General features: G+C 38.3%; 1 protein-coding gene across 3 annotated transcripts in view; it reads right to left on the bottom strand.

Moving 5' to 3' along the window:
* sntg2 (syntrophin, gamma 2) overlaps window positions 1–8,736 on the bottom strand; it is an 82,193-nt gene extending 73,457 nt beyond the window's left edge. For 2 of the 3 annotated variants that reach the window (XM_051390102.1, XM_051390118.1), the window contains exon 1: window positions 8,349–8,736. In XM_051390102.1, the coding sequence (XP_051246062.1) occupies window positions 8,349–8,417 (69 nt within the window). In that variant the 5' untranslated portion in view covers window positions 8,418–8,736. Of the gene's footprint in view, window positions 1–4,452; window positions 4,517–8,348 lie in introns of all 3 variants that reach the window. The other variant, XM_051390111.1, reaches the window with a different exon arrangement.
* Between the last annotated feature and the right edge of the window lie 9,785 nt (window positions 8,737–18,521).

The following is an 18,521-nucleotide window of genomic DNA, read 5'->3' as shown; positions in this document are numbered from 1 at the left end:
ATTTAGTGGAGCCATTTTCACTTCTTTCCATCAGGACACACTCTTACATAAGACTGGCAGCAGCGGAGAGGCAAAACTAAATGTGAAAACCTGTCTTCACATTCAGTAACTGCAGAACAGACCTTCTTTAAATGCCACTGCAATGATCATTATAAAGTTGGGTTTCTATACAGTTGTATAAGGAAAAGCCACCAGTCATCTAATTTACAGTGATGGATTATATTCATCAATGCAGCAGTATGTCTCCGCGAGCTGTTTTTAATGTATTTTTGTAAACAGCCGGAGCTTATGACTCAGACATGCTGGGTAAACCTGCAGCAGCCTCTGACTGTGGTACAGTAAATACTCATTGCGTGACTCTTCACAGACTTGCACTGGTTACACTGGAGTTACAGTGAAGGTGTTTCATAAGAAATGTTATTAATTTTTATTATGGATCAAATTGTTTCTTTACAATCAGTGGTGGAGGTATTCAGATCCTTTACTTAGGTAAAAGAAGCAATAACACACTGCAAATACTCTGCTACAAGTAAAAGACATTTATTTTAAACCTTACTTCAGTTACAGAATGTATTAGTAGCAAAATGTACTTAAAGCATCAAAAGTAAAAAGTACTTGTGTTGTTAAATTATCCACGTCACTGGCGTTTTTGGATTAATATTTCTGCGGCATTTTTTCCATTTTACTGCTGTAGATGTTAAAGATTTAGCTCATTTTAACTACCTTGTATACTATTGCATATACATTATCTTATTCTATAAGATACAAAAATATCCCAAATCTGTGTAGCATTTCTGTCCTTCTCCACCAAATTTGGAGACATGGTTTTCACTGGACAGAAAGGGTATGGAAAATTGTAATCTATGTCAGAAAAATGGGTAAAAAGTACAACATCTGCATCTGAGATGTTGAGAGAGTGGAGTAGAAGTATAAAATGGAAATACTCAAAAATAAGTACCTTGAATTTGTACTTGTGCACAGTACTTGAGTAACTGTACTTAGGTACATTCTACCATCATTACGGGCAGCTGTGGTGCAGAGGCAGAGCGGGTCATCCCCTAATCGGAAGGTCGTGGGTTCGATCCCCGGCTCCTGTTGCCACATGTCGAAGTATCCTTGAGCAAGATACTGAACCCCAAATTGCTCCTGATGCCGTGCATCGGTGTGTGAGTGTGTATGAATGTTAGTTTCTGTTCGATGGACTTTACCATCACTGAGTGAATGTGTGTGAAAGGGTGAATGTGGCACGTAGTGTAAAAGCGCTTTGAGTGGTCGGAAGACTAGAAAGGCGCTATACAAGTACAGGTCCATTTACCACTGCTTTAGAGAATATGTTATACTGTTAGGTAAATCTTTCTTCTTTTACATTTAACTCAAAGTACTATTCAAAAACAGCGTTGGTGCTTAACGGAATCGCTCAACATTTACTTTCTTGCTGAGGGTTAAATGAGACCGATATCACTCTAATGCTAAATACTGTATGAAGCTACAACAAAGCAAAGCTAACAAACTACCATGTTATTTCTTGTTTGTTTAATTCGTTTTAAAAAACTGATGGGTAAAGACATGTTGTGGTTTTATGGAGGTTATGTGTTAGACTGTTTCATGCTGGGCCCAGTGAGAGTCCATGAAAGCACAAATTGTTGTTGTTGTACAGATTAAACAGGCGAGATATGAGGTTAATAATAAGTCAAATGTACAGGTGCTGGGATGTTTACTTTGTTAGCTTTGGAAAGAGCCACCAGCTTTCCAATTTTTTTGCTAAGCTAAGCTAACCTAACCGGCTAAAACAGCTTCATATTTAGAGTATAGACACAAGACTGACATCAATCCTTCATCTAACTCTTGGCAAGAGAGCAAATTAGTGTATCTTGAAATGACTTTTCACTTTGTTCTTGATATTTTAATGGAAAAACAAACGTTATAGTATGTAATAGGCTTTGGAAAGTTTACCATTCCCTGGCGCGTGTATATATATATATATATATATATATATATATAAAAAACAGAGTGGAAAACAAACAAATTTATATTTGTTTGTTTTCCACTCTTAGTTTTGTAACTGTTCAGACTGTTCATCTGTTACTGTTATTCACCTTATTGTCTGCCTTTTTCTAACAGAGAAAAAAAGTGTATTTCTCAAAACGACATTTCTTAGAAAATGACAAAAGGAGAATTAATTTAATCATTTTCACATGCAATAATGCGGGTGCTGAGCATTTTAAAATGCAGTTTTATATGTTTTATATTCCAGAATTAAGCAATAAATATTTGTCTGAACAGAAAGATTAGAAATGTAAAGAAGGGATTTGCAGAAAAGCAAACAGGTGTGTGATAAAGCGGGAGTTTGGTTCTTTGTGACAAACATGGTTGTTTGATGTTTCTATGTCACCAATCCCGGTTTAAAATTGCTCTGTAGGTAAATTACTCTACGTATATGCATTAAGTAGATAATTTCTCTATGCATCAGTAAATCAACCGTATGCAGCACGGTATGTCAATATCCTGGAAGGTCAATCAGCTGGAGGAACAGATTGAGCTATCCTCATATGCACAGAACTCACAGAAATGTGGTATTATATCTTCAGCAATCATCCTTGTTCAATCCTCCACTCAGAGAGGCTCTGTGGGGAATCAAAGCCACTTGATGTATTTCCTCTCTATTGTATATTCGTTGTTTGAAAAGGCTTGTCGCAGAGCTCTACTGCTCAAATAACAGCACGGCCGACTGTGTGATGCTGTAGCCGCAGTTTCCCCAAATCCGTCCAACATGTGTGAGCTTATTGCATGTGGTTTTGTAAGAGTAAAGAGATGAACGGCTAGATGAAGGAAATTAGTCCAACTATTCTGGGCCGCACATTTTCTAAAAATTACCTTTTCTCTGCGCATTATGCCGTCATAATTCCGTTTTCTGTCTCGCTTTCATAGATACAATACAGACACCGACACACAATCAACTAATGCATTCTGTTGGGTTTGAGTGGGAATTGGGTATTATGTTGGCACTATGGGAGGAGTAATTTGGGGTGAATTTAGTTTTTGAGGAACTAATCTGGGACTGTTAATATTTTCCATAAGTTTTTCCATTCCCGTTTCAAGGACGAATCTGGGACAAAAAAAAACAAACAACTATTGCTTTTAGTGGATTTCTTTTTAAATGCAGTCTTCTGAAGTGGTAAGAAAAGTGTCGACAACAATCCACTATCAGCTGGTGAAGGGACAAGGTAGATTTCTTTATATCTCACTTGGAAATGAATGGGGACATTAAAATGCATAAGTTTCCTGCCTTGAATCTAAATAAAAATGCTAATGAAACGCTGTGGGTATTAATAATGCAGAGGACGAGTTTTCTTTCATTTGCTAAGGAAACATTTCAAGAAAAGGTTCTAAACTGACAGCGCAACTTGTTTTGATGTATCAGGATTTATGACACTACATATTCTCTTGACATTTTAAAAATTAAAACACCATCTAATTAAGACTATAATTACTGCCTGGTTTTGTAGTTGGTTGAATAATGGAATATGACTGTGCATAATACTGTATCATATATGTATCTTTGCACTTCCAACTGGGACTAATTATAAGCTTTAAAAAAGACTAATTTATGATAGAACACTGGAGTCTGCCCTTTGGCCCATCACAACTCTCATGGGCTCCTCAAGTTCCTGCCATTAGTCCATATGCCATAAGGAGATTAAAGTAAAATTGTGGAGCCATCTGACAGGAGGCGATATCTATATATAATGACTTTGTACATTTTTACTAAACATTTAATACAGCATGAGGGGGAAATGCTTGGAGGTGTCAAACAACATGTGCCACGTGTATGCAGTCTTGCTCTAGGATCATTAAATTAGACCATTCATTTTGAAGAGCCTGACTCCAATAATGGGAGGAAAATTGAATATTGTTCAGGCAATGAAAGGCACTAAATGTAACTTTTTTTAAAAAGAAACTGAATTTAAATTTTACAATACAACGTCTGATTGTTTGGTGTCCTTTCCAATTACCTGAGTAGTTCTGGGGAAATGAAAAGTTAAAGAGAATACATGTTCATGCTCCAACAAGAGTGATTTGGTTAAAATATGATTGACTTCCTGAATATAAAAGCATCGTCTTTCACACTCCACTGGGGTATAATTACGCTTCTGCAGCTCCTGCCAAGAGAGATCCTGAGGCATGTGTCCACAGGGGGATGGAAATTTTATATGGCATACATGTCACTTATTTTTTACGCCTTTAGAAAGGGACAGGGTTTTGATTGTCTGATAACCAAATAACATCACCCTTTATTTAATCCTATTTACACTGATCTGAGTTTTGGGTTGTCCTTGCTGCTTGTTCCTTCTGTAAAGGTTATATTGACCAACACATCGATATCACCAATCGTCGGTGCAATCCTGTAAGGCCGTGTGTGAATAATTATCCCATCATTGTAAATTTGCTCACATTTGTGTTGACAGAGGAAGCCGTCATGCTCACTGTACTTCTCAGGAGGACCGGCAGTGAGCACCTGTACATGAGAAATTGTTACATATTAAAACAAATGGTTTAGTTGGTTCTAGTTACATACTAGAATTTAACTTGCAATAGACCAGTTGTCCCATAAGTTCATAAGTTTAGCCTAGTTTGAAGTTGAAATTAAAAATTTAGTTCCATCCTGTGTTGCCAGACAAAAAGTTGTCCAATCAGAGCCTGCAAATAAAACGGTGTACCAAAATACAAAAGTTATGCCAATAACATTTAGCTTATAGACCAAATAGCATCAGTTAGGCTAGCATAATCCGTTATTTTCCACTGTGAAACTGTGAATACTACTAAACACTTGACAATGAATGTATGTTTTAAATGTTTGACTAAATGTAACACTTGGTTTGTTGACCTATATAACCTTATAGCTAAGGTTGTACAGCTTTTGGGGATATGAATCATTTTTAGATACTCCAAGAAATGAAATCACATTAAGCAAAAATACCAATGCAGGCACTGGCAACCTATTTCTATTGCAGAGTTCAAAAAGGGTTAAGAAGTTAACATTAGTTTTGTCAGTTTGTCAGTGTGTAGGCAACTTGAAGGTAAGCTTTTGTTTCAACTCAAAACCTTAAGTAATACAAGTTGTGTATATAAAAGTTGTTTAACTAATGGTCATTTGTTGTTTAAACTTGATACTCTGAGTTAACTTACTCTGTTACATTATCCATTCAAGAAAACTTGCTTTATCTAGTCAAACAAACTTAGTGTTCCATACTATTTCAACTTACAATTTCAAGTTAAGATAACTATATTCATACCAATTGCCATTTCAACTTAACGCATCTGTTCAAAAATGTAAAATTTATTTAAACAAGAGCAATGTTACACAAAGTACATTCATTACAGTATCCCCACCTAATGCTGATTTTTTTAAAAATAAATAAAAGAAACTGTACTTTACTGTCTACAAGACTACCAATATAACAACTAATCTCTACATAGAAGTAGTTGGGCTATGTTAGAACAAGGCTTACTTTGAACTTACAAACAGCTGGTGCAACATCCAGATGTTTTCTAGCAACCAGAAATTCACACAAAAGTCAGTGAGTACAGGAAACCAAGTTAAGCCCATATTAGCTAAGACTAGGCATGTAAAGATGTATTGCGAGACAGTTAAATCGCAAAACAAATGTGTGAAGATTCACATCAGTGAGATGAAAAATGAATCGTGATATCAATCATGGAATAAAAAGGCACAAAGACATCAGTTTAACTTGAACAAAGAAAAGGAAGTATGCATTATTTTGCACAGTTTATACCCCATCTCAAAAAGATTCTATAATTTGATAAAGAATATTTTCTTTATACAAATTTTACAGTCAATTTGTCTTCAATCTCATTTTGATTATATATATATATATATATATATATATATATAGAGAGAGAGAGAGAGAGAGAGAGAGAAGAAATTTGTATGGTGAACACAGTATTGTAAATTGTTAGGACATTTAACTAAATCTCTCGTTGTTACTAAGAATTTAGGAAGGACTTTACACACAGTTTCTAATGAATTCACAATCCAGGAGAGAATTATGTCTACAGAAACGTACACAGTGCATTTTCAAGCCTTCACATGACAAAGATACTGCTTGAACTAAGACGGATGAAGTGTCTCCCAGCGTGGGGAGGCAGGAAAACACCCTGCAAATGCTGCCTGTCCATCACAGCACTAATATACCCTGACATACAATTCAAACACACAGCCAGACTGATGCACACACTGTAGACACTGTTCTGCTTGTGTTTGGACTGGAAGCTCTTCTTTCTAATTTATCAGTGATTGCCAATTACTGAACTAGTCTCAAAAATTCTAGTTTTATGATGATTTTTAAAGCCCTGTTTTTATGCCTATTGAATTTAACTAAAGGTCTCTTGCAGAAACCATAAGTTAATGTGACAGTTGACATGAATAAGCATAGTAAAAACAGGAGCCTAGGAAATAAATGGTGCCCTGACATGAGGCCTAGCTGTATTTATCTAAGCACTATGGATGCACTTTGTGTTAAAAAAAAAAAAAAAAAAAACCTAGGTCTGGACTTTTCCATCATTGGGTATGCAGTATTAACCAAAGCATTTATATTTAACATTAATTCAACCCTAAAACTTAGATAATTAAACCCTTTCTGTTTACCACTGTGTAAGACCTGCAAAATCCTGCGTTTAATTACTTTGGAAGCACAATCAAGTCCATGCTTAACACCCTGAAACTGCACACCAGGTGATCAAAAATATGCATGATGGAGTGAAAGCCTCACAGGCAGTACTGTTTGTGGGAGAGTCTATTGCAAAAGAAACTCTGCTTACTGTATAATTTTAGCCGTCAGTCAGTGGTAAATAGAGAGTGGGATACGTGTGAAAACTGAACACACTAAGCAGATTTAAGCTGCAGACTCGTGTCCCTTGAGGCTCAGGTATTCAGTTTTTAAAAGCAAATTCTTTGTGAACAGAAAGTGCCCACAATGCAGGACTCCGGGGACTGATGAAAATCAAGGTGCTATGTGTCCAGTGAAGGCAATAACACATCGACAGCTGTATGCGCAGCAAATGGTGGCTCACATTTAGCCAAAGAGGGTGTTTTCAACAAAAGAAAGTATTCACAAAACTTTGCATAAAACTGACCAGGTACAGGAAGTCAATGCAAGGTGTCCATGGATGGATGCAGGCTGGCTGAGACAAATCATCCTCATCATCAAGTGTAATGTAACCTGAAATTGTTCCCTTCTTTCTGATTAGACCGTGCTTGGTTACATTTTAGGCAACACAGGCCTGTGTGTTGGAATTTGCCTGAAGCAGCCTACACAGTGAATATCAAAGGCTGTTAAAAAGGTCAAAATCATTTGTTTTCTTGTTCAAGTAGCCTAACCACAATACCCAATTAAATGTGAAGCCCTTAAGAAAGCTCAGCTCAGTGTGTCTGACAAAGGAAAATAATGGTAATAACAGTCATAATATAATTGCTGCAGCAGTACAACCAGCAGGGATACATGAATCTGGCACTTATGAAATTTATTTTAGATCACATACAGAAAAATATACAGGTGGTAATCAACATATCCTAAGTGGGGTTATTGTTAGATAGTACTGACTAACTACTGGGCGTCTATAAAGAGTCGGCATATAAGAGTTAAGTTACTTAAGTGTTTGAGTCTGTACAGCACAACTCGCAACCTATCAAACCACAGCTGAGAATCAACCAAAACGCGCCGTTTCATCGAATGGAAGGAACGTCATACCAGCCTGCAGTCAAATATCTAGTAGTTTAAACTGTACTTGCTTATTGCTCAAATTACATCTACCGTACAACAAGACAAAGAAGATTGGGGATTTGAGCATGGTCTTTTGGTGGATTCGGCATCGACATAATAATAAATAATAAACGAAGCACTGCCACAATTCAATAGATTTTGCTCAAAACTTGTAGCAACGCACACACCCGTCGCTTCCGCCCTGTACGCTCGCGGCATGGAGGAAGACAGCTAATGACACAAAACGATATTTTAAAAAGTTATACGTTTGTTCGAGTACGACCACCATAGTTTCCCAAATGTACGCCGAAATGTGCAGACACGGCAACTTATTTGGAAAAGGTGTCACCACAAAGCCTATTAAGTATTCACAAGTATTTCTAAGCAAGGAAACACTAAACAGACGGTTTTCTAAAGGCAGTCTGGAGCTCCCTCTGTACATAAAGGAATAAAACGGCGTCTGTGCTCTGTAACTGCCCCTACACATAGCACATCTCACGGGAATGGGGCTAACTGATCTGTGACTTACGTACATTCAAATAAACCTGCATTAATGTGTTTACTTGCCGAAGTTGGAACCAAAAGGCTGGCGGGTCGCTCGATCAGCTCAGGTTGCTGTTTCCCGGTCACATTCATTTCCCATATAACCGCTTTCTCTGTTCGCTGACTTCGATGAGAGTTACTCAAGTCATTTACCCAGCAAATTGACTGCAAGTGTTATTCACCGGCGTCCCGTTCAACGGCACAGGCAGGAACCATGCCTTTAAAAAGCCGCCTCCATCCTGCAATTAGAACAATTTTGCCTGCTGCAGGGACAAATTAGAGACGGCAATCGGTGCTTGTTTCTCCCCAGCTCAGCCCTAACTGTCAGCACACAGTGGCTCCTCTGCTGCTGCTGCTGCTGCTGCTCATCAGTCTGCATGTCTCTCCACCTGCTGCCTGTCCTCCTGTTAACCATTCCTGCGTCAAACCACAGGACATTAACCCATTCACTGGTATTTAAGCCTGAAAGCATAATGGCGTTCAATCAGCAGGAATCATTCTCTAATTAGTGCTTAGGGGTGGCACTGTAGTGGTGGGCTACATTGCAATCAGTTAAAAAAAAAAAAAATAGTGTCTTGGATTTCAGGGCTGCCTCTGGTAAGAAACAGCAAGATATACAACAACAACAACATGGAAATCAATATAGAGCTGAAGTAACTCAGTCCTTCAAATCTGTGCTGAAGCCTGCCAGCCTCCCGGAGCATGTTCAAACCTTCATGGATACTGGCACAAATTAATTTCTGTGGACATGGCAGGAGGCCTTGATGCATTTTCATGGCGGAAGGGGGTGGTGAGAGGGGAGAGATGGGTCAGGGGAGATTTTGTGAGCCAGTCTTACTGCTGACTCCTCATAGTTGGCTGAGGGAGCCGGTGCTATCTAACTCCCAGACTCAAAACTCGGCTTACATAGGATTTTCGCGGTATAGAAAGGTTTATACACAGAATACGATACCTCTTCCAATAACCACCACCCTGTCAGGAGCAATAGAGGTTATAAATAGAGGCACTCAAACACCTAAGTGCACACTGTACCTGAGAGATGGTTTTACTTTGTGTGGTTACAGGCCTGTGATCAGCGATGTCCCTTTTGTTTTGTTTTCTCGTTCAGGATTAGAGCGTTGTGTGCATCTGGGAGGGTAACAATGATGGACCGCTACTATATCACAGCATAGCACTGCCATCAGAGAGCATGAAAAGGTATCATCAGAGGACTGGGAAAGGTGTGATTGTTAGGAAAGCTTTAGCTTCATACTTCAGTGACAGGCACCCACTCAGCATCCTGAAATTATATTTTCCTGCAAAATCTGATGAGATGATGTTTTTAGCGCTGTTATGGATTTCAACTAAATCTATCCGGCAACTTTTTGTGGCCTGTTGCAGATGTATTATGCTTTATGGAATTCTCTGTGCAGCCTTGAGTTTTAGTTAAACAAACATTTCTAGAGGCAGAGCGGAGCCGCAAAGGTAAAAACAGCCTCAGTGTTTGAAAGACAGCTCAAAGCAAAAAAAACACAAAATTACCAAAATGTATGGGCTCAAATGCATCATGCCAAAGAAAACCAATGCGTCCATTAATCCAGTGACCTTTTTCATATCAAGGAAAGAGATCACAGTGAAACTATTACCAGAACAGTTGTTCTTAGACATTCTCTAATTGTGTTTAATTCTTGTAAATGAAATAAGAAGTAATAATTTTTAATTAATAATTCATCATTTTGCCTGGGGACCCCCTGTAACTCCTTTAAGGACCCCATGTTGAGAGCCACTGCATTAATCCTGGCTATACAAAAATGCCTTTTCAACTTACTGTTTGTACAAATATTAATTTACTAAATACACTGATAATGTAGCACTCAAACTTTACTGATGTATGTCATCAAAAGAAATCAAGGCAGCTACGTTAACACACTTACTATCTCGATGGGAATAGCAAAAAGAACCACTAAGCACCACAAGTTACTAAGACAAAGTGTGCCAAAGAGACAGCGAGGTCAATGCACCCCAGCATTTTGTTTGCAACAGCCTTGTTAAAAGTGGCTCATCCAAAGTGCCAGTAGTCATTTGAATTCATTCAGTTTGGTTGCTTCTTTGACCCAGTGATTTTGTTTGCTCTCTTTAACCTGGCCATTTTCTGTTTGAATCAAGGACTTAAGGACAAACACAATGGCAGCTTTACTCTGAAAACATTTCAAAACAAGGAGAAATAAGGCCATTAAAGCTTACTTTGAGCTAAACACATTAAAGAAATTGCTTGACATTTTGGAAAAAACACTTATATGAGAAAATTGCTACCATTCTAATATCTGTAAGCTAATGTGTCGCTACAGTAAAGCAGGCGGTTCGTAAAAAATGCCTTCCCGCACATGTAAGATCACTAACTTCAGTGTAAAAACAACAGTTTACGATATTACAGCGTACTTTGGGACACAGCCAGACTAGCTGTTTACCCCTGTCCCCAGTCTTTATGCCAGGCTGAGCAGCAGCTGGCTTTATAGCTTAATTTATCGTTTTTATCATAAAGAAATGAGAGTGGTATAGCTCAATGGTTGGGGGTCGGGATCCCCACTAGGAGCCACCAAAGCTTCACGGAGGGTTGCAAGGCTTTCTTGATTTTAAGGGCTGTAAGACAACTTAAAAAATATACACAGTAGACCCATACCTCAGCATATTGTCCAATTCTGTGAAGTAAATTACTTAAATTGTTTGCTTAGATAGAATATATTATTGTTAAACAATACAAATACACAATACAGACATATAATTGTATAAAAACTTCAGAAAACTCACCTCAGGTGTTAAATTTACAGAAAATAATCTGCACAAAATTCATCCAAACTGCTAGTTTTACACAAACTTCCCTCAGTTATTGTGTTCGCTATTTGGGTTCATTATACAGTTTGTTAGTTGTTCCATATTGTTCATATATCATTTGAAATATGTAACTTAGAAAAGGGGTCTCTTAAGGAAAATGGTTGGAAACCACTGCAAGAACACAAATAAGTGTATTTTCAAAAGATATTACCTTTGACATGTATTACGACATACAGAAGTCTGCTTGGGACAATAATATGTTTTTTCTGAAACTTTCATATTAAAATCCTTAAAAAGCCATCAACTCGTTCTACCTCATTACAAAACTCAATTTTCTAAAGCAGTTTCAGTTTCTACATCACACTTGTATAAACTGCTTTTGGACCAGGATGTACTTCCAAACTATTTGTGATGTCACAAATCATGCTCGTAGGTCCCGCCCCTTAAATAATCAGAGTTTCAATGAGCACAGAGAAACTTTCCACTTTCAGCAGATGAATATGAAAAAATCATTCTACTGTCAGACATCCAACTGTAGGAACAAGAAGAAAAAATATTTTTCAGTTGAGGGGGACTAAGATAAGATAAGGGCGGGTAGCTTGAATGGGGTTCAAGGTATCTGAAGCTTTCTTTCGAATATCTCTCTTTGCATGTCATCAATTTTGACAATCAAAAAACTGAAAAACCTCTTTGGATCACCTTAGTTTCTTCAATGCTGTGTTACTTTTATCCTGAGTGTTACTGTGCATAACCCCAAAAATTATCATAGAACTATTAAGTCTTCTCGTGTCCTTGCATGAGTTATAATACTGGCTTTTAATAGTTGTTGCCTAACATCTACTCTTGCATCTGACTTCAGTCTTGTTAAATCTGTAGCTCCAACTTTCATAAGGTGGAAAGATGTCGGTATTTCACCCCTACCTTTCAGGAGCTAAAACGTTTTAATATGAAATGAAACTTTCAGAATTCCCTTATCATGTGGGGAATGATCTTCTAGTGTGATGTAGTCCTAGCATCTGGTTTTAGCCCTACTGCGTGGAAATAAATAGACTTCCACATGTTCGACCATCAATCAGTTATTTTTAAAGCTCTGTCGACCCCTCTCTCAGCTGCGAGTGTATTGCTCTGAATCTCCTTCTTGCATCTTTAACTTCTGCGGGGCTTTGAAAACCTTGTGTCAAAGCTTCAAAGTGGCTTTCTTTCTCTCATGCTATATCTAAAAATGCTCACTTCTGGGGTTGTGTTTTACGTACCAGACTCTTTTAGGTATTTCTGCTATTGAAAATAACAAAAATGTTGCCGTCCTCTCAGGGTCCCCATTCAGAAATCATCGTTGGTGGGCCAGTTTCTGCTGACTTTTGTCATTTTGTGACTGAGACCAACGATGCACATGTTCACTTGGTGGTGTTCTTGTTCTTGTAAACTTTTAAACTTTTTCCTCCAGACGAAGCAGGTAAGGCGAACTTGTGATTTTGACAGGTAATGCATTTCTAAAACTTTTACATCTGGTTTTTGAACAATACCCAGAATTAGGGGGCTGGTTCAAGTGCTATAATTTAAGTGAATTTAGGTAAAACTTCTGTTTAAATCCTTCCATATCTCCGCACAGCCTTTGTGTGGATGAATTCTTTGCTTGACATTAAGGACGCTGCCGTAAATTGGTTCAGCTTCTATCTTTCTCGTACTGTACAACCTTTTCTGTTTAAATTGAAAACTCATCAGACAGTAATCCTCTGCTGACAATAACAGGCAGGATCCCTTATAAGTTCAGCCTTAGGTCGTACACTTTCTGCACTCTCCCAGCCTCTCTTTGCTACATTTTTCCTATAACTTTCTGCTCACTTATGGACAAAACTTTTTTGCCCTCCACAAATATATTAAATACATTTATAAACCAAAGGAGTGGACAAAATTTTGACCCAACATTTCACTGAGAGCTATCATGCTCTCTGCATGGCTACAGAACAAAATAATCTAATCTAATTCTTGATGCTCATGTGAAGAGAGTGGGACATTGCTGAACTTCAAATGAAAAGTCACAAATCAAGTGTAACTCATTTTCATTGTCTGGAGTCTGGAAATGTCTTTTACACAACTGTAACTCTCTTCATTCCTGCTTAAGTCAAACACTTCTCCGACATCTGGCAGCCGTTAGGATTTTAACTGACGCCAACAGGAGAAATAATTTCTTCATTTCCCGTTAGTTTCATTATTGATGGGTGTTTGTCAGCACAGATGGACTGAGTGGCTTCCTGCAGAGTCTGTTGGGTAGAACTCAACCATGAATTCATGATGATCTTAATCTTCCCTGAGACCTTTGTTATATGTCATCCTCCCTCCCTGTCTTGTCTTTCTTGTCTCCTTTTAACCTTAAATTGTTCAGTTTAACAAAAAAATAACCTTTAAAAGCACACATCTCTTGTTACTAACGTCCCCAGCCTGTAGAAGCTGAATCATCCCTGAATGATAAACTCCACGAGGAGCTTTCTCTTTGGATTTTATGTAACCAATTACATGATGTGTTTGCCCCTTTTGCCTTGCATTATTTGTATTTTGCCAAGAAGTTTGTGTCATACTTTGTCCTTCAAAATGTTAAAAAATAAGGCTACAACCTACAATTTCAAATCCCTAATAAAGGTCACTGTTATTTATTGAAAGTATAATGGAAATAAGCCATGGATGGAGAAAAAGTTGAAATAAAATTGTAATAAAAAGCAAAAAAAAGGGACTTTTAATATCACATTAATAAGTTGTCAATACATTTTGACCCTGCCCTCTAAAGACAATTTTCAGTGTCAGTCAATCTCTGACACAAACTAGGCACTGCTAATGCATATATTACAGATGACCTTTAAATCTCGAACTCTGAAGTAGATTAAAAAGGTCAAAACTAAAGGTCAAAAATTTTAATCTCCAAGCGGCAACAATGAAATTTAATTTTGCATTGATTCTGGCGGCCCCTGTGGACAAAAGTGGTAGTGTTTCCACCGCCTCTTGTTTCATTGATTTCAACGGTAATCCAACTGGTGGCAAGCATAACTATATAGAAATTTCCAGTCTTCTCGTTGATGGTCTGAAGTGAAGAGTATTTTTTCAGAAGACCTTTACTTCCATCAAGACATCAAGTATAGGTTCATGCTGTCTGTATCACTCATGTAAAATCCATCAGTGCAATATTTTCTGTGCACCAATGGAGACATATAGCATTATTTAAAGACATTTCCAAGTGGCAGCTTGTACTGTAGAGGGACAAAGGGACAGGACCCGGAATTGAGCTCTGTGGGACTTTTTAGGGGCTGTGTGCCTCAGAGGGATGAATTGTCTAACAGACAAAAGTCTTTTAGAAAGATGGGATCTGAGACAGTGCAGGGATGAGCCAGATACCCACCTTAGTGCTTAAGTGAGTCCATTAAAATTTCATGATCAAATCTCAAATGCTGCACCAAGGTCTAAAAGAAGTAAGACTGAGCAATCTCCTGGCTGCATCCATTTAGCTCTTCTAGTTTAGGAGGGATAGTGCTCTGGGGTCATCCAAAATCTAAACGTAATTTTCTCAAAACGTCTTTGAAAGCCTAATGTGAGGTCTTGTTGACCTGCAGGGTGTACTTATTGTCATTATTAGAGCCGTCAAAATGATCCTGAATCAGAGACCCACTGTGTTCTTTTATTCTATCCTATTTAATATTGATTCCGCTGACTATGAAGGCATCAGAATTGCTTGACTGAAAAGACACAATCATGTCTATAATATGGATAGCATGATAGACTCAATAATATCTATAGTATCTTCAGTCTTAACGAAGTACATTCAAGTACAAACTATTTCCTTCACCATTTTAGAAGTGATGATTAGCCCATAAGGCATTTAATGCAAATAGTCCTAGGATGAAAAACCTCACATCCTTTTTTACATAAATCTGAATAATCGTGGGTCACTGAACAAGCTATGAGATAGCAGACATATCTAAAGTTCACTCTGTGCCTTGAGAAATGTTTAACTAAAACAGCAGTCTGGATGAATTAATCAAAAAACAAAAGCAAAGAGGCGTAGGGAGGTTAAAGCTGCAGCTAATGTGCAAAGATGTTAATATTCCATCTTTGACTTCATTTTATTAATGATACACATGAAATAATAGAATCAACTTGTACACACTGACATTTTGCAATAAAGGTTCATGCACCAAGGTTTTATAGCATCCCGGTTACCTTGGCTGAAATTGGCTCTTGCATACTAAAATGCAAAACAGTGTGTGTGTGTGTGTGTGTGTGTGTGTGTGTGTGTGTGTTCATGTGTGTTTCTCTGATGATGAGGCTGTGTCAGTGCTGGCTCTGGTTTGTTTGGAGTGAACCCACTGACTTTATCTCTCGCTGCCAGAGATAAGTCTGACAAGTGCCACAGGTGAGAGCGGTCAGTGTGACATGCCTTCTGGTCCTGGAGGCGTGTCGTTTCCTGAAAGAACTGACTGGTTGGAAACAGTGAGTGTGTGCAGAGTGGCAGGATTCGGCTTGGTAGAAAGGAATGTAGAGGGCTTGGATATTATTCTTTGCTGTTCTCGACTGTATCGCAATGTCTACTTGTCAAATTGTTAAATGCTAATATGCATAGTAGCTTTACATAGTTGCTTAATATACATAAACCTTTTTTGGCCACTCCCAAGTTACCAAAAACCCAATGAATCAATTTACATTTTTTGGCCACTTGGGGGCTGCGCAGCAAGTTGTTGTGTTACATAATTACTCCCTATAAAGTTGCTATGTAGAACCATTCACTGTTTATATGGATGGAACAAATGGCAGTTCCCAAAAAGTGAAGCCATTTTTGGGATAAGTTTGGCTTCAGTTAGTAATTTGAAGCTATAAAAAGGGGGTTTATGTCATGAATGAGCAGCGGAGCCCTGCCTGCGTTTGAGTCGGCGACACCGTAGGTCCAACCCCGATCACTACCGCACAGTCTCTAAATGACGTCAAGATGGCAGCACCCAGATCCGGGATATTTAGGTTTCATTTTTGTACAGTGCGAGCTAGTGGAGTCTTTATGACAATGTGGAGAATTTGTTATCAAAGCTTTATTCATCTGGAGCCATGTTTCTGGTCACCTGATGAATAGAAGTCCAATATTCACTCTTCTTCTAGCTCTGTTTATCTCCGGACCCCTGCCTTCTCCACGCTACGGAGATGTAAAATGCAATGGGAATTCCTTTTGTTGGTGTTGATACCTTCCACGCTTTTTGGAAGCGACCCTTTGCACACGATGGACGCAATAGAGATGACTCTTAAGTGACAACATGTAAGTGTTGAATTCTCGTTCCATGTGCACTTCCCCCAAGTGTCAAAAAAACATTAAGTTTGTGGTCCGTAAAAAACAAAGAGCTGAAAGAGCTTAGTTGAGTTGAATGGAACGTCAGAGATGGGTGATAATCCTCTGGATTCGGTTCAGTTCAATCGACACTTTTCACATTACACATTTGATTTATTGTTAATATAGGAAATATTTATCAGTGCAGCTTTAACTACACAGATTACTATGCAGTCACAGACATAGCTGAAAGAAATTTAACTGCACTCCCTGAGAAAAGACTGACATTGGATGTAACAGCCTTCAAACGGCTGGCTAGTTGGTCCACAAGGAGATTGAACTTGTTACCTTGGCGTTAGTACAGAAGCACCATGTTCAAGCTAGAATACATAAGAGAGCTTCAGTAGCCACGGCAGATGTTCATAGCGAGGATGTTCAAACAACCGGCGGTCAGGGAGGTCACCATCAAGTGGACTCTAATCTATTCTGTGTGGCAGCATTCCATAGCTCAAGCACAGAATTACTAACTGAACATTCAGACTATTATACTAACCAGCTTCTCCTTTCAACCCCCTTCAGCCATATTGTTACACCAAATTATTAAATCAAGGTAAAGCTGATGAAGTGGAACAAGCAATTAGAAACTCAATCAAAAAGTCGTTCAAATCTCAATCTGCTCATTTGTATTAAGGCAGTTTAGTTGCTGTACATCACGATGGTGCTCTGCGGTATTCAATTTAATGCAGTTCAGTCTTTATTGTCCCACATGGGCACATTTGTTCTGTAGGGCAAGGCTCAGAAGACAGCTTTGAAGAGGTCTCAAACATTCTTAAAGGTAGCATGTCTTTGCTCTTTTTCATCCATCATTAGGCAAATGAGGACTTCAATAAGCGGGTGAGTGGGGGATAATTTGAAAAATATTCGCCCCTGAAAAGCAATTTTCTGCAATGAAAGTAAAGAAATCATTAGGTTTGTGAAGATAATAGTTAGAATAGGATAACTGAAGACCGGTGCTGGAGTAGGTGTATTATGGGCTGATTGGACTCTTTTCGAAACATGTTCCTATGTAGGCTATTATAGATTAAATAGACAACAATTGACGAGGACATCACTTGCCCTTCTATATGTAGGTGTATTTCTGTAAATCAGGATAAAGGAGTAAAGTCGGCTCCACTTTATAGTAAGATAACCTTCGTAAGAGTCAAAGCACTAACCAAAGGCTTTATTAATTCAATTTCCAGTCTTTATACTGAGCTAAGCTTACCTTTCCTGACTGTAACATAATATTTAACATACAAACATTAAAGTGGTATTAATGTTCTCCTCAAACTCAAATCCAATTTAGTTGATTTTGACCGATTTTGAAACTTTGCATAGAGCCAGGCTATCTGTCTCTAAGCAGTCTTTATGCTAAGCTAAGCTAACCGTAGCCTGGCTGTGGCTTCGTATTTAATGGACGGATATGAGAGTGGTATTGTTCTTCCTCGTCCAGCTCTCCGTAATAGAATAAGCGACTCAAAATATTGGACTATGCTATTAACAGGTCAATAAAGGTTGTTTTTTTTTTGTGTGTCATTTGGGCACATTTTATTGTGTAAAGGTCACCAGGTTTAAAACATTCCTAATGATATCCTGTTTGGTTTCCCGACGCTGCCGGCTCCCTGCAAACGAAGACTTTCATTCTGGAAAGAGAGCATGTATTTTCCTAAAACTGCATGTAGGAAACTGTCAAAAGCTCAACTAGTATCTGGTTCCCTTCAAAGCTTAAAACCCTTTATGTTGAAAATTTCTGTATTCTGCAGATAAAGTATTCAAACATTTCCCAGCATGCCCTTGCACACTTTCTTAACTCCACTTCTCCCACTTTATAATTACCTTTTTATTATGTTTTACACTCTGTACATCCACTAAGGAAGACTGTTAGTATCATATGCTGGTCACTTACTGCCTTATGTCAGTTTTCCTTGCCTGGGCAGCCCAGAGCTCAGTGGAGACTGTCCAAGCAGCGTTTGATCCCCGGCCAGGAAGGGCAGAGGCAGGAGATTTAAGCTATCCAACATCTCTGGCCATACCATGACTTTTTAATGTTT

This window comes from Dicentrarchus labrax, unplaced genomic scaffold (assembly GCF_905237075.1).
Source record: "Dicentrarchus labrax unplaced genomic scaffold, dlabrax2021, whole genome shotgun sequence".
Taxonomy (NCBI): Eukaryota; Metazoa; Chordata; class Actinopteri; family Moronidae; genus Dicentrarchus; species Dicentrarchus labrax.
Note: the sequence above shows the minus strand (reverse complement) of the source record. Positions and strands in the feature narration are given on the sequence as shown.